The 13,890-nt window shown below is 43.8% G+C and overlaps 1 protein-coding gene across 1 annotated transcript; it reads right to left on the bottom strand.

Moving 5' to 3' along the window:
* Window positions 1-1,566: 1,566 nt before the first annotated feature.
* LOC115125425 (neutral cholesterol ester hydrolase 1-like) lies at window positions 1,567-10,116 on the bottom strand. Its single transcript, XM_065018865.1, has 5 exons — window positions 9,721-10,116; window positions 2,901-3,135; window positions 2,365-2,434; window positions 2,033-2,204; window positions 1,567-1,890 (listed from the first exon to the last, which is right to left on the bottom strand). Exons 1-5 carry the CDS (start codon window positions 9,958-9,960, stop codon window positions 1,864-1,866), a joined length of 744 nt encoding a protein of 247 aa, XP_064874937.1. The 5' UTR covers window positions 9,961-10,116; the 3' UTR covers window positions 1,567-1,863.
* Window positions 10,117-13,890: the final 3,774 nt, after the last annotated feature.

Here is a 13,890-nt window from a genome sequence, read left to right as displayed (position 1 = left end):
TACTTTAGCAGTTTTTGACTTGGGCTATTTTCTATAAATGTAATATCACTATATGTAAAAACAATAAATAAAAATACTTGCTTAAAACTTAAACAACTTCCACCCCTAAGGAGTTTCATAAATAAAACCACCTGTTATTTATTCAGGGACCTTGTCTGTACAATCTACAGAAAATACTTTCATATTTTCTGACTATGGCTATTTTCTATGCTATTGAATGGACTTCCTTTAAACTTCAATAGCTTTCACACCATGTGACTTTCATGAGTACTTCCAACTGTTATTGTGCTTTTGGGAGTCAGGACAAATGTATGGTGTAAAAGGGACATTATTTTCTTTAGGAATGTAGTGAAGTAAAAGTAGGCAAAAATATGAATAGTAAAGTACAGATACCTAAAAGAAATGACTACTTTAAAGTATTTTTACTTACGTACTTTACACCACTGCATACATTATACATGTGTCACTCATCTATATGTTGACATTTTGAAACTCAGTGTCTATATTGCACCGGCTGTGTGTGTGTGTGTGTGTGTGTTACAATTATAATTGTACATAAAGTACTGACACCCAGCAGCAGTTACTGGGGACAACTGAGATTATTCTGTTCAGTGGAAAACAATCAAGCTCTCAGTGTTGTGGGTTGAAAAGTCCTCACCCAATACCCTGTCTAAAGAACATACCTCATTTTCAGGTTTTGTTCTTGTTTTTACAGCACCAGGGGATCGTGTTGTATGACCCTACCTTTTAAGTCCTATATATTCTTACATTCTAACACAGTTTAAAACACCAGTCCAACCCAGTTTGATCCAGTTTATCCCATTAAGAGAGACATTCTAACCCAGAGGCACGAGATGAGGGCGGACACCTTCTCATGGCCCGAAGGAGCCGGGTGGACGGTTGCCAGGTAGAGATCCAGCTGCAACAGGAAACCCTGGCAGCGTGCAGCCGTCCCATCGTACTCCTGGGGAAGGGCGAGACGAATTCCACTGGGACCGGGTGCAGAGGGGGTGAGTAGTGGAGTCCCCGGTTGTGCTTGTGGAGGCGCTGGAGGAACTCCCTGTCTCTCCCAGCGGTCCATGGTTTGGACGACGCGTTCCATGGCGGTGCCGAGATGGTGGAGAATCGCCGCGTGCTCCCGGACGCGCTCCTCGACCCCTTTACCAGGGGAACCTGCTCCTGCTGACTCCATATTCGGGTGTGAAATTCTGTAAGAAGGTGCGTGACTGGCTGCAGGGAAGTCAGGCGCAGGAGAGCAGAACTGGGTAATAACCGGAGTATGTTATCATGTCAACAATCAGGTTGAACCCAGTTTAAAAGCCCTATAAACATCTGCTTGTCTAACCTGGACATTGGTCTGAAATTCTGACTGCAAGATGGCTTTGTGTTTGCAGCTGCATAGACACACACACACACACACACTAGAGGTTTTCCTGCAGCCAGTCCATGTATCCTCTGATCATTCTTTCCCCCACATTGAAGAAAAACGGCCAGTGAGCAAAACTCAAGGCGCCGTGGAAACCGTAGTCATAGTGATGGCTGGAAACCGCGACGCCAGCGTCTTGTAGCCTTCTGGTGTACATCAACCCATCGTCTCTGAGCACATCACATGTTACAATGTAAGCTCGCGGCGTTCTACCCAGAACCCCCTGCTCCAACCAGCAGCAGCTCGGACATCCAGCAACCCCGGGAGAAGATCACCCTCCTGCCCTGTGACCTCCTGTGACCCCATCTCCATGCCAACAGGCTTATAATGCTTAATGTGTTTGGCCGGCAGAAGGGTGGTCCAGTTGAGATGGGAGCGGAGGGAGGGAGGGATGATGGAGGAAGGAGGGGGACAAGAGGAGGGGATGGAGAGAGTTATCAACCCCCAGGTAGAGCAGCCAGAACCTATGGAGAAAGAGAGAGAAGAGTTACTAACACAGGTGTGTATGTGACTGTGTGTGACTGTGTGTGCATGCAGATGTGCGCCTGTGTGTGTGAACATGTACATGTGTGAACCTGGCCATCATAGACACGTGTGTGTGTGTACCTGCTGTGCGACCGCTGCAGCCAGGTTTCCTCCAGCACTGTCGCCTGACACGGCCACGCGCTGTGGATCCACAGACAACTTTCCCAGAATGCCCGGCTCCAAGAAGTGCTTGGCTGCAGCCAGACAGTCCTCATACTGCACAGGGAAATGCACTTCTGGAGCAAGACGGTACCTACACACACACACACACACACACACACACACACACACTTATAACAGTTATGTCCAAACCTTAACTTGTTACTATGGCGTTATAATAACCCAAGACTTTCATTTTGAGTGTGTGTGTGTAGATCTGAAGCTAATATAGTGTGAAAAGAGGAGACACTTACTCAACAGACACAACCACTGCATTCAGCTCATCAGACATCTGCTTACACAAGACATCATAGCTCCCCATCTCTGAGAGGAAGACAGGGAGAGGGGGAAGAGAGAGGTGGGGGAATAGAGAGGGAGAGAGAGATGAGGGGAGTAGAGGAGGAGAGAAAGAGAGAGATGGGGGAGTAGAGGAGAGAAAGAGATGAGGGGAGTAGAGGAGAGAAAGAGAGAGATGAGGAGAGTAGAGGAGGAGAGAAAGAGATGGGGGAGCAGAGGAGAGAAAGAGATGAGGGGAGTAGAGGAGAGAAAGAGAGAGATGGGGGAGTGGAGAAGGAGAGAGAGATGGGCGGAGTAGAGGAGGAGAGAAAGAGAGAGATGGGAGAGTTGAGAAGGAGAGAGAGATGGGGGGGAGTAGAGGAGGAGAGAAAGAGAGAGAGATGGGGGAGTAGAGGAGAGAGAGAGAGGATGACAGTGAGAAACCAAAGGTTGTTACATTAGGATTACATCATGAACTAGAAGTGTTTATGCTGGTAAACATACACACACTTACTGGTGGTCCCCAGGGCCCATCCTCCTCCATGGTAGAACATCACAGCCCTCCTCAGACCCCCGTCTCCCCCTTCTGCAGCGGGGGGCTCGTACACGCGCACCGGGACTCTGTCAAAGTCCACGTCACTCACCCTCACCCCGCCTCCCGCCATCTCCCCCAGGGACTCCGGCCCCGATATGGCCCCCCGAAACCATGGGATGTGGTGACTCAGACCCAGACACTGGCACAAGTCACCCTGGGGGTGGGAGAGAGAAGGACAGAGAGATAGACCTTTGAATGAGGTCTGAGAGAGCTGGAGTATCCCTGGTAGTTTAGTATGCTAACCCTGTTCTAGGAGCTAGGGCTTTGAATGAGGTCTGAGAGAGCTGGAGTATCCCTGGTAGTTTAGTATGCTAACCCTGTTCTAGGAGCTAGGGCTTTGAATGAGGTCTGAGAGAGCTGGAGTATCCCTGGTAGTTTAGTATGCTAACCCTGTTCTAGGAGCTAGGGCTTTGAATGAGGTCTGAGAGAGCTGTAGTATCCCTGGTAGTTTAGTATGCTAACCCTGTTCTAGGAGCTAGGGCTTTGAATGAGGTCTGAGAGAGCTGGAGTATCCCTGGTAGTTTAGTATGCTAACCCTGTTCTAGGAGCTAGGGCTTTGAATGAGGTCTGAGAGAGCTGGAGTATCCCTGGTAGTTTAGTATGCTAACCCTGTTCTAGGAGCTAGGGCTTTGAATGAGGTCTGAGAGAGCTGGAGTATCCCTGGTAGTTTAGTATGCTAACCCTGTTCTAGGAGCTAGGGCTTTGAATGAGGTCTGAGAGAGCTGGAGTATCCCTGGTAGTTTAGTATGCTAACCCTGTTCTAGGAGCTAGGGCTTTGAATGAGGTCTGAGAGAGCTGGAGTATCCCTGGTAGTTTAGTATGCTAACCCTGTTCTAGGAGCTAGGGCTTTGAATGAGGTCTGAGAGAGCTGGAGTATCCCTGGTAGTTTAGTATGCTAACCCTGTTCTAGGAGCTAGGGCTTTGAATGAGGTCTGAGAGAGCTGGAGTATCCCTGGTAGTTTAGTATGCTAACCCTGTTCTAGGAGCTAGGGCTTTGAATGAGGTCTGAGAGAGCTGGAGTATCCCTGGTAGTTTAGTATGCTAACCCTGTTCTAGGAGCTAGGGCTTTGAATGAGGTCTGAGAGAGCTGGAGTATCCCTGGTAGTTTAGTATGCTAACCCTGTTCTAGGAGCTAGGGCTTTGAATGAGGTCTGAGAGAGCTGGAGTATCCCTGGTAGTTTAGTATGCTAACCCTGTTCTAGGAGCTAGGGCTTTGAATGAGGTCTGAGAGAGCTGGAGTATCCCTGGTAGTTTAGTATGCTAACCCTGTTCTAGGAGCTAGGGCTTTGAATGAGGTCTGAGAGAGCTGGAGTATCCCTGGTAGTTTAGTATGCTAACCCTGTTCTAGGAGCTAGGGCTTTGAATGAGGTCTGAGAGAGCTGGAGTATCCCTGGTAGTTTAGTATGCTAACCCTGTTCTAGGAGCTAGGGCTTTGAATGAGGTCTGAGAGAGCTGGAGTATCCCTGGTAGTTTAGTATGCTAACCCTGTTCTAGGAGCTAGGGCTTTGAATGAGGTCTGAGAGAGCTGGAGTATCCCTGGTAGTTTAGTATGCTAACCCTGTTCTAGGAGCTAGGGCTTTGAATGAGGTCTGAGAGAGCTGGAGTATCCCTGGTAGTTTAGTATGCTAACCCTGTTCTAGGAGCTAGGGCTTTGAATGAGGTCTGAGAGAGCTGGAGTATCCCTGGTAGTTTAGTATGCTAACCCTGTTCTAGGAGCTAGGGCTTTGAATGAGGTCTGAGAGAGCTGGAGTATCCCTGGTAGTTTAGTATGCTAACCCTGTTCTAGGAGCTAGGGCTTTGAATGAGGTCTGAGAGAGCTGGAGTATCCCTGGTAGTTTAGTATGCTAACCCTGTTCTAGGAGCTAGGGCTTTGAATGAGGTCTGAGAGAGCTGGAGTATCCCTGGTAGTTTAGTATGCTAACCCTGTTCTAGGAGCTAGGGCTTTGAATGAGGTCTGAGAGAGCTGGAGTATCCCTGGTAGTTTAGTATGCTAACCCTGTTCTAGGAGCTAGGGCTTTGAATGAGGTCTGAGAGAGCTGGAGTATCCCTGGTAGTTTAGTATGCTAACCCTGTTCTAGGAGCTAGGGCTTTGAATGAGGTCTGAGAGAGCTGGAGTATCCCTGGTAGTTTAGTATGCTAACCCTGTTCTAGGAGCTAGGGCTTTGAATGAGGTCTGAGAGAGCTGGAGTATCCCTGGTAGTTTAGTATGCTAACCCTGTTCTAGGAGCTAGGGCTTTGAATGAGGTCTGAGAGAGCTGGAGTATCCCTGGTAGTTTAGTATGCTAACCCTGTTCTAGGAGCTAGGGCTTTGAATGAGGTCTGAGAGAGCTGGAGTATCCCTGGTAGTTTAGTATGCTAACCCTGTTCTAGGAGCTAGGGCTTTGACGTGAGAGTGAGTGACTTGTGAAGGACCCTTTTAACAATCTGTCTCTGTCGGTCCTTTCACCTACTAGCCTAAAGCCTGGGGTCTAGACAACGTTGTGAATGTTGCTCTCTTCTCCACTGACACAAGTTACATCAGCTAAAGGTGCTCTGTTCACCCCAGTGTGTATGTGCGTGTTTGTTTATGCGTCTTTACCCCAGGCACTACTTACACCATGACTGTGTGAAATCTAGTTGAAGGGCACACACACACACACACACACACACACACTAGAAATGAGCTTGTGCTGTATTTAGCTAGTTCAAATCAATTATCCAAATCTGATTTCACACAAGGGCTGGAGAAAGCACAGTCAAGTTTTATGTCTATCACCAAATCAGTTCACATGTTCTACTTGTTCAGACTAACTAGCTAGCTTTACAACACGTCACATGTTAACTGCATTATAAACTATCTAGCTAGTTTAGCCGCCAATTCAGTGTCTCAAACCAATAGGCCTAAACCTGCTGCACCTGACTTGGGATACATAAGTCGAGTGATAGAGAAAGCATTGCCTACTACTCGTTAATGCAAAGAAGATTCTGCAACTTCGGGCACTTTGGCCCAGCAAGCTTTCAGAAATGAAAATGTATTGAAACACCATTTTACCACTATTATAATCGTCTTTGATTTGTCTAGAAATAATATCTGATCATGGCTACGGTCGTACTATTCAGGAATTGATATATTTTTGTGGTTTTTCTCAGACAGACAAATGTCATTTCCATCACGTCGTTAAACATCCATTTTAGTTGAAAATGAAATATCATACAATGATTTTATAACACATTTCTTATACATTTGTACATGAACTTGCATTAAATATCCTTTTCTTGTCCTTTTTCCCTGTTGTTGCTCTGCTGTTGACATCACGTTCATAGAATCTAGTGGGTTTCTCGTCTGTGTCTGTGCTAATTATGTTACACTGATTCTTCCTGGAGTATTGAAGACTTGAGGGCCTGTTTTCATTTGCCCTCATTGCTTTTGCTGAAAATCCAAATTCTCTGTTTGCAGCTTCGTCCAGGCCATACTTTCTCAAGATGTTTCCTCTGAGCATTTTTACTTTTGCTTTAACTTTGCAATGATGGCATTTTGAAACAATAAAATCCTTCTCAAGTTCTTTGGAGTTCCCTTCATTTTCTGTTTTGTCTTTGGGGAATCTTGTCTCTCCATTTTTCTTCATCAGTTGATAATACATTTGCTTTGTATTTCTCAGTTTTCCGTTAAGCTTGATCAAGTTTGACATTTTTCATGCAAAGATCTCTATGTTTTTGAGCGACCTCTTCCAACCTTTTTCCTTCCAGCAAGTATTTGACTTCTCATTCCTGTTGCAGGTGATGAGGAATGGGTATCAGGGCGTGCATCAGGGCAGGTAAGTTAGGGGCAGGTATGATGGCCTCATGTTCTGGCTGCAAGTCATCTGGTGACTAAGGTGGTGTGTTGCCTGATAGGTACAGTGAGGGAAAAAAGCATTTGATCCCCTGCTGATTTTGTACGTTTGCCCACTGACAAAGAAATGATCCGTCTCTAATTTTAATGGTAGGTTTATTTGAACAGTGAGAGACAGAATAACAACAAATACATCTAGAAAAACGCATGTCAAAAATGCTATAAATTGATTTGCATATTAATGAGGGAAATACGTTTTTGACCCTTCTGCAGAACATGACTTAGTACTTGGTGGCAAAACCCTTGTTGGCAATCAGAGGTCAGACGTTTCTTGTAGTTGGCCACCAGGTTTGCACACATCTCAGGAGGGATTTTGTCCCACTCCTCTTTGCAGATCCTCTCCAAGTCATTAAGGTTTCGAGGCTGACGTTTTTGGCAACTCGAACCTTCAGCTCCCTCCACAGATTGTCTATGGGATTAAGGTCTGGGGACTGGCTAGGCCACTCCAGGACCTTAATGTGCTTCTTCTTGAGCCACTCCTTTGTTGCCTTGGCTGTATGTTTTGGGTCATTGTCATACTGGAATACTCATCCACGACCCATTTTCAATGCCCTGGCTGAGGGAAGGAGGTTCTCACCCAAGATTTGACGGTACATGGCCCCGTTCATCGTCCCTTCGATGCGGTGAAGTTGTCCTGTCCCCTTAGCAGAAAAACACCCCCAAAGCAAAATGTTTCCACCTCCATGTTTGACGGTGGGGATGGTGTTCTTGGGGTCATAAGCAGCATTCCTCCTCCTCCAAACACAGAGAGTTGAGTTGATGCCAAAGAGCTCCATTTTGGTCTCATCAGAGCACACCACATTCACCCAGTTCTCCTCTGAATCATTCAGATGTTCATTGGCAAACTTCAGTCGGGCATGTATATGTGCTTTCTTGAGCAGGGGAACCTTGCGGGCGCTGCAGGATTTCAGTCCTTCACGGCGTAGTGTGTTACCAACTGTTTTCTTGGTGACTATGGTTCCCAGCTGCCTTGAGATCATTGAGAAGATCCTCCCGTGTAGTTCTGGGCTGATTCCTCACCGTTCTCATGATCATTGCAACTCCACGAGGTGAGATCTTGCATGGAACCCCAGGCCCGAGGAAGATTGACAGTTCTTTTGTGTTTCTTCCATTTGCGAATAATCGCACCAACTGTTGTCACCTTCTCATCAAGCTGCTTGGCGATGGTCTTGTAGCCCATTCCAGCCTTGTGTAGGTCTACAATCTTGTCCCTGACATCCTTGGAGAGCTTTTTGGTCTTGGCCATGTGGAGAGTTTGGAATCTGATTGATTGATTACTTCTGTGGACAGGTGTCTTTTATACAGGTAACAAACTGAGATTAGGAGCACTCCCTTTAAGAGTGTGCTCCTAACCTCAGCTCGTTACCTGTATAAAAGACACCTGGGAGCCAGAAATCTTTTTGATTGAAAGGGGGTCAAATACTTATTTCCCTCATTAAAATGCAAATCAATTTATAACATTTTTGACATGCGTTTTTCTGGATTTTTGTTGTTGTTATTCTGTCTCTCACTGTTCAAATAAACCTACCATTAAAACTATAGACTGATCATTTCTTTGTCAGTGGGCAAACATACAAAATCAGCAGGGGATCAAATCATTGTTTCTCTCACTGTAGGTCTCCATTGCAAGTGTTCTCTGTAAAGTCTGTCTTCTATTCCGTTGGTTGCATTTCCATTGCCATCTATTGCTTCTTTGTTTTCGCTTTGTAAGCTCAGAGATAGAAATCACTTCTCCCTTCTCTTTTTTCTTCCAGTATCTCTCCCTGTCTTTTTGCAGATGTTCCTGGTATCGTATAGGATCATTATTTATTTTGTTTCTATGTCTGTGACCTCTGTGCTGTTTTATGTGGCATCTTCTAAAAACAAAGAAAAATACTACTTAAGTTTCCCAATTGTGCACACCTTAGAGCATTTTCTAGATTAAAGTAATTTAAAACATGATTAAATAAGCCTACATTTAAAAAAATTAAGTAAAAAGTAATAACAATGGATTTTTGTCATTTCCACCATGTTCTGTCATTTCCATCACAGTTACGTTTGTGATGGAAATGGCTGTGATGGAAATGACACTTCTGCTGTTTTTGGAGAAAAATGACAGATTGCTTAGCATGCTTTGGCCAGTATTACAGCTAGCATATGGTTTACACTAAACTAAATACATCAAATATATTTAAAAAATCTAAATTCTACCACAAATTAAAGAAGTTGTAGCCTGTTTGGAAATGACTGACAATTCAAATATTCTCACAGGCAATATTTACCTCGATTTTTCTTCAACTTCTGGACATCACATCTGGAACAACTTTCCTCTGCAGCCATGTCCTTCAGTGTCACGATATGTTATTATGGTAACTAAGTTAACATTCTATTGACAAAACTTTATATTGAGGAATTTGCACTCAGTGGTGGAAATGACACCACTACCAAAGGACAGGTATATTTCATGTAAATAACAATTATAAAGGCCATACTCACAATAAATGTTGATATGTTGATTTATTTAATTAACTCTTTCTCTAGAATATAACATTACATAATGTGAAATGATGAAAGTTTTCTCATAGAAAAACATAGTAGAACTCAAAAGTCTGGGTCAGGGACAAGGACAGAACAGTGAAATTGAGGTATAAAATGCATCTGATGAGAAGCTAAAATACTTGATAGTGAGGTGTTGAAAAAAATATGGGGTGATTGTAGTTTGAACTTAACATATAAAGAATTTTAAAAAAAAAATGTCCTTCCAAAATCCCCAAAATGGACTCTGAGGACATAGAAGTTCCCGTAGTTGCAGAATTACCCATAAATAACTGTCAAGCTATTACAACGTAAAGTATGATTTCGCTTATAGCTATTCTTCTTGTTTCTTACCACTTGCAGCATAGCACGGAATAAGGCGTCCAACAGCATCAGTTTCAAATGCTCCTCGATGGCAGCAGGTAACGGTGTATAGATGTAATAAGGAACACCCACCGTTAATATCAATGTTACTACAATAGAAGACAACTTCATCTTTATAACACCACTATTATTAGCTCCACAACATGATACGTAGTTAGCTGTATATTCAAGATTCGGACTTTGCTCGTTAATACCGCTTAAACGGAACATGTAAGAATGATATAAATGACATATTCTGAACCAGTTGACGACCGAGAACAAGTTACACCCCTTGTTTTTGCAAATCGTTGTCGTATTTTTTTAGCTAAAAAGTTGCTCCCCTCCGTTGAGCGGTAACGTCTTCAAACTGCGACGCTTTTGCATGGTAATGAAACATGTCAATAGTTTCTTAACCACATGACATCGCTCTCAAATCAATTTGACAATGTTCAGAGACATCTCTCGAATCCACTGCAATTTGTTTAGCTTTTTTAAAACTTTATCAATTCATTTTGATTAACTTTGCAGATAAATACTTTTTTTAAAAAAGTAAATACTTCCACCCCATATGAATACAACCAACTTTGGTTCAAGGACCTCGTCCGTAACAATCTATGGCAATTACTTTTGTAATTTTTTACTTTACTTTATTTTTAATTTATTTATTTTCGTAATATATAATAAATACTTAAAACTTCAGTAGCTTCCACCCCAAATCGCTTGCATGAATTCAACCGACTTTGATTGATTCAGGGACCTCATAAAAAAAAAAGCAAGGCAATTCCTTTTGTATTTTTGGACTTAGGCTATTTTCTATGAATTTAAAATCATTATATGTGAAAAAATACTTGATTAAAACGTAAATAGCTTCCACCCCTAAGGCCTTTCATAAAGAAAAACAACTGTTATTAGTTCAGGGAAATCCCGCTATGCCCTCTGACGAAACATCAAACAGGCAAAGCATTGAATCTTACTACACCGGCTCCGACTGTGGCAGGGCTTGCAAACTATTACAGACTACAAAGGGAAGCACCGCAGAGAGTTTTCCAGTGACACGAGCCTAACAGAAGCTAAATAACTTCAATGTTTGCTTCGAGGCAAGCAACACTGAAACAAGCATGAAAGCATCAGCTGTTCAGGAAGACTGTGTGATCATGCTCTCTGCAACAGCCTATGGGAGTAAGACCTTTAGACAGGTCAACATTCACAAGGCCGCAGGGCCAGACGGATTACCAGAACGTGTACTCCGAGCATGCGCTGACCAACTGGCAAGTGTCTTCACTGACATTTCGAATCTCTCCTTGTCTGAGTCTGTAATACCAACATGTTTCAAGCAGACCATCATAGTCCCTGTGCCCAAGAACACTAAGGTAACCTGCCTAAATGACTACCGACCCGTAGCACTCACGTCTGTAGCCATGAAATGCTTTGAAAGGCTGGTCATGGCTCACATCAACAGCATTATCCCAGAAACCCTAGACCCCACTCAAATTTGCATACCGTACCAACAGATCCACAGATGATGCAATCTCTATTGCACTCCACACTGCCCTTTCACACCTGGACAAAAGGAACACCTATGTGGGAATGCTATTCATTGACTACAGCTCAGTGTTCAACACCATAGTGCCCTCAAAGCTCATCAATATGCTAAGGACCCTGGGACTAAACACCTCCCTCTGCAACTGGATCCTGGACTTCCTAACGGACCACCCCCAGGTAGTAAGGGTAGGTAACAACACATCCGCCACGCTGATCCTCAACACGGGGGCCCCTCAGGGGTGCGTGCTCAGTCCCCTCCTGTACTCCCTGTTCACTCATGACTGCACGGCCAGGCACAACTCCAACACCATCATTAAGTTTGATCACTACCAACGATGAGACAGCCTATAGGGAAGAGGTCAGAGACCTGACCGTGTGGTCCAAGGACAACAACCTCTCAACGTGATTTTTTATTTTTTTATTTCACATCGACCTGGCCAAGATAAAGCAAAGCAGTGCGACACAAACAACAACACAGAGTTACACATGGAATAAACGAGCATACAGTCAATAATACAATAGAAAAAAAGAAAGTCTATATACAGTGTGTGCAAATGGCATGAGGAGATAAGACAATAAATAGGCCATAGTAGCAAAGTAATTACAATTTAGCAGATTAACACTGGAGTGATAGATGAGCAGATGATGATGTGCAAGTAGAGATACTGGGGTGCAAAAGAGCAGAAAAGTAAATAAAAACAATATGGGGATGAGGTAGGTAGATTGGGTGGGCTATTTACAGATGGACTTTGTACAGCTGCAGCAATCGGTTAGTTGCTCAGATAGCTGATGCTTAAAGTTAGTGAGGGAAATGTAAGTCTCCAGCTTCAGCGATTTTTGCAATTCGTTCCAGTCACTGGCAGCAGAGAACTGGAAGGAAAGGCGGCCAAAGGAGGTGCTGGCTTTGGGGATGACCAGTGAGATATACCTGCTGGAGCGGGTGCTACGGTTGGGTGTTGTTATCGTGACCAGTGAGCTGAGGTAAAGTGGAGCTTTACCTAGCATAGACTTATAGATGACCTGAAGCCAGTGGGTCTGGCGACAAATATGTAGCGAGGGCCAGCCAACTAGAGCATACAGGTCGCAGTGGTGGGTGGTATAAGGGGCTTTGGTAACAAAACGGATGGCACTGTGATAGACTGCATCCAGTTTGCTGAGTAGAGTATTGGAAGCTATTTTGTAGATGACATGCTCTTTAATTATTTGTTACTTACATTTTTTTAAATGTGTACTATTTTCTACATTGTAGAATAATAGTGAAGACATCAAAACTATGAAAAAACACATGTAGTCACCAAATCATGTAGTAACCAAAACAGTGATGAACAAATCAAAATATGTTTTATATTTTAGATTCTTCAAAGTAACCACCCTTTCCCTTGATGACAGCTTTGCACACTCTTGGCATTCTCTCAACCAGCTTCATGAGGAATGCTTTTCCAACAGTCTTGAAGGAATTCCCACATATTCTGAGCACTTGTTGGCTGCTTTTCCTTCACTCTGTGGTCCAACTCATCCCAAACCATTCACAATTAAGTTGATGTCGAGTGATTGTGGAGGCCAGGTCATCTGATGCAGCACCATCTCTGTCATTCTTGGTCAAATAGCCCTTACACAGCCTGGAAGTGTGTTTTGGGTCATTGTCCTATTGAAAAACAAATGATTGTCCCACTAAGCGCAAACCAGATGGGATGGCGTATCGCTGCAGAATGCTGTGGTCGCAATGCTGGTTAAGTGTGCCTTCAATATCTGTCACGATCGTCATAATAACACTCGGACCAAAGCGCAGCTTGGAATCGGTTCGACATATTTTATTGATAGTCAAACGCACAAAAAACAATAAAGCATAAACGATACGTGATGCTCAAGCTGTGCTCACAGGCAACTACATAGAAACAAGATCCCACAATACTCAGTGGGGAAATGGCTGCCTAAATATGATCCCCAATCAGAGACAACGATAAATAGCTGCCTCTGATTGGGAACCATACCAGGCCAACATAGAAATAAATGCACTAGATCACCCACCCTAGTCACACCCCGACCTAACCAAAATAGAGAATAAAAAGGCTCTCTATGGTCAGGGCGTGATAGTATCGCTGCAGAATGCAGCCATGCTGGTTAAGTGTGCCTTGAATTCTAAATAGATCACAGCCAGTGTCACCAGCAAAGTAACCCCACACCATCACACCTCCTCCTCCATGCTCCGGTCTAATGTCCATTGCTCATGTTTCTTGGCCCAAGCAAGTCTCTTTTTCTTATTGGTGTCCTTTAGTAGTGGTTTCTTTGCAGCAATTTGACCATGAAGGCCTGATTTCACGATGTCTCCTCTGAACAGTTGAAGTTGAGATGTGTCTGTTACTTGAACTCTGGGAAGCATTTATTTAGGCTGCAGTCTGAGGCTGGTAACTCTAATGAACTTATCCTCTGCAGCAGAGGTAACTCTGGGTCTTCCTTTCCTTTCATCATAGCGCTTGATGGTTTTTGTGACTGCACTTGAAGAAACCTTTCTTGAACTTTTCCGGATAGACTGACCTTCATGTTTTAAAGTAATGATGGACTGTCGTTTCTCTTTGCTTATTTGAGCTGTTATTGCCATAATATGGACTTGGTCTTTTA

This window comes from Oncorhynchus nerka, linkage group LG5, assembly GCF_034236695.1.
Source record: "Oncorhynchus nerka isolate Pitt River linkage group LG5, Oner_Uvic_2.0, whole genome shotgun sequence".
In the NCBI taxonomy this organism is placed as follows: Eukaryota; Metazoa; Chordata; class Actinopteri; order Salmoniformes; family Salmonidae; genus Oncorhynchus; species Oncorhynchus nerka.
The sequence above is the reverse complement of the archived record's forward strand: the minus strand, read 5'-3'. Positions and strand labels throughout refer to the sequence as shown.

Coding starts and splice junctions, on each gene's coding strand:
- LOC115125425 (XM_065018865.1), bottom strand. CDS start 9,960: ATGTTCCGTTTAAGCGGTATTAACGAGCAAAGTCCGAATCTTGAATAT. Junction 3,136..9,720: donor TCCGTGCTATGCTGCAAGTG/GTAAGAAACAAG, acceptor TCCCACCCCCAG/GGTGACTTGTGCCAGTGTCT. Junction 2,205..2,364: donor GCAGTGGTTGTGTCTGTTGA/GTAAGTGTCTCC, acceptor GTGTGTGTGTAG/GTACCGTCTTGCTCCAGAAG.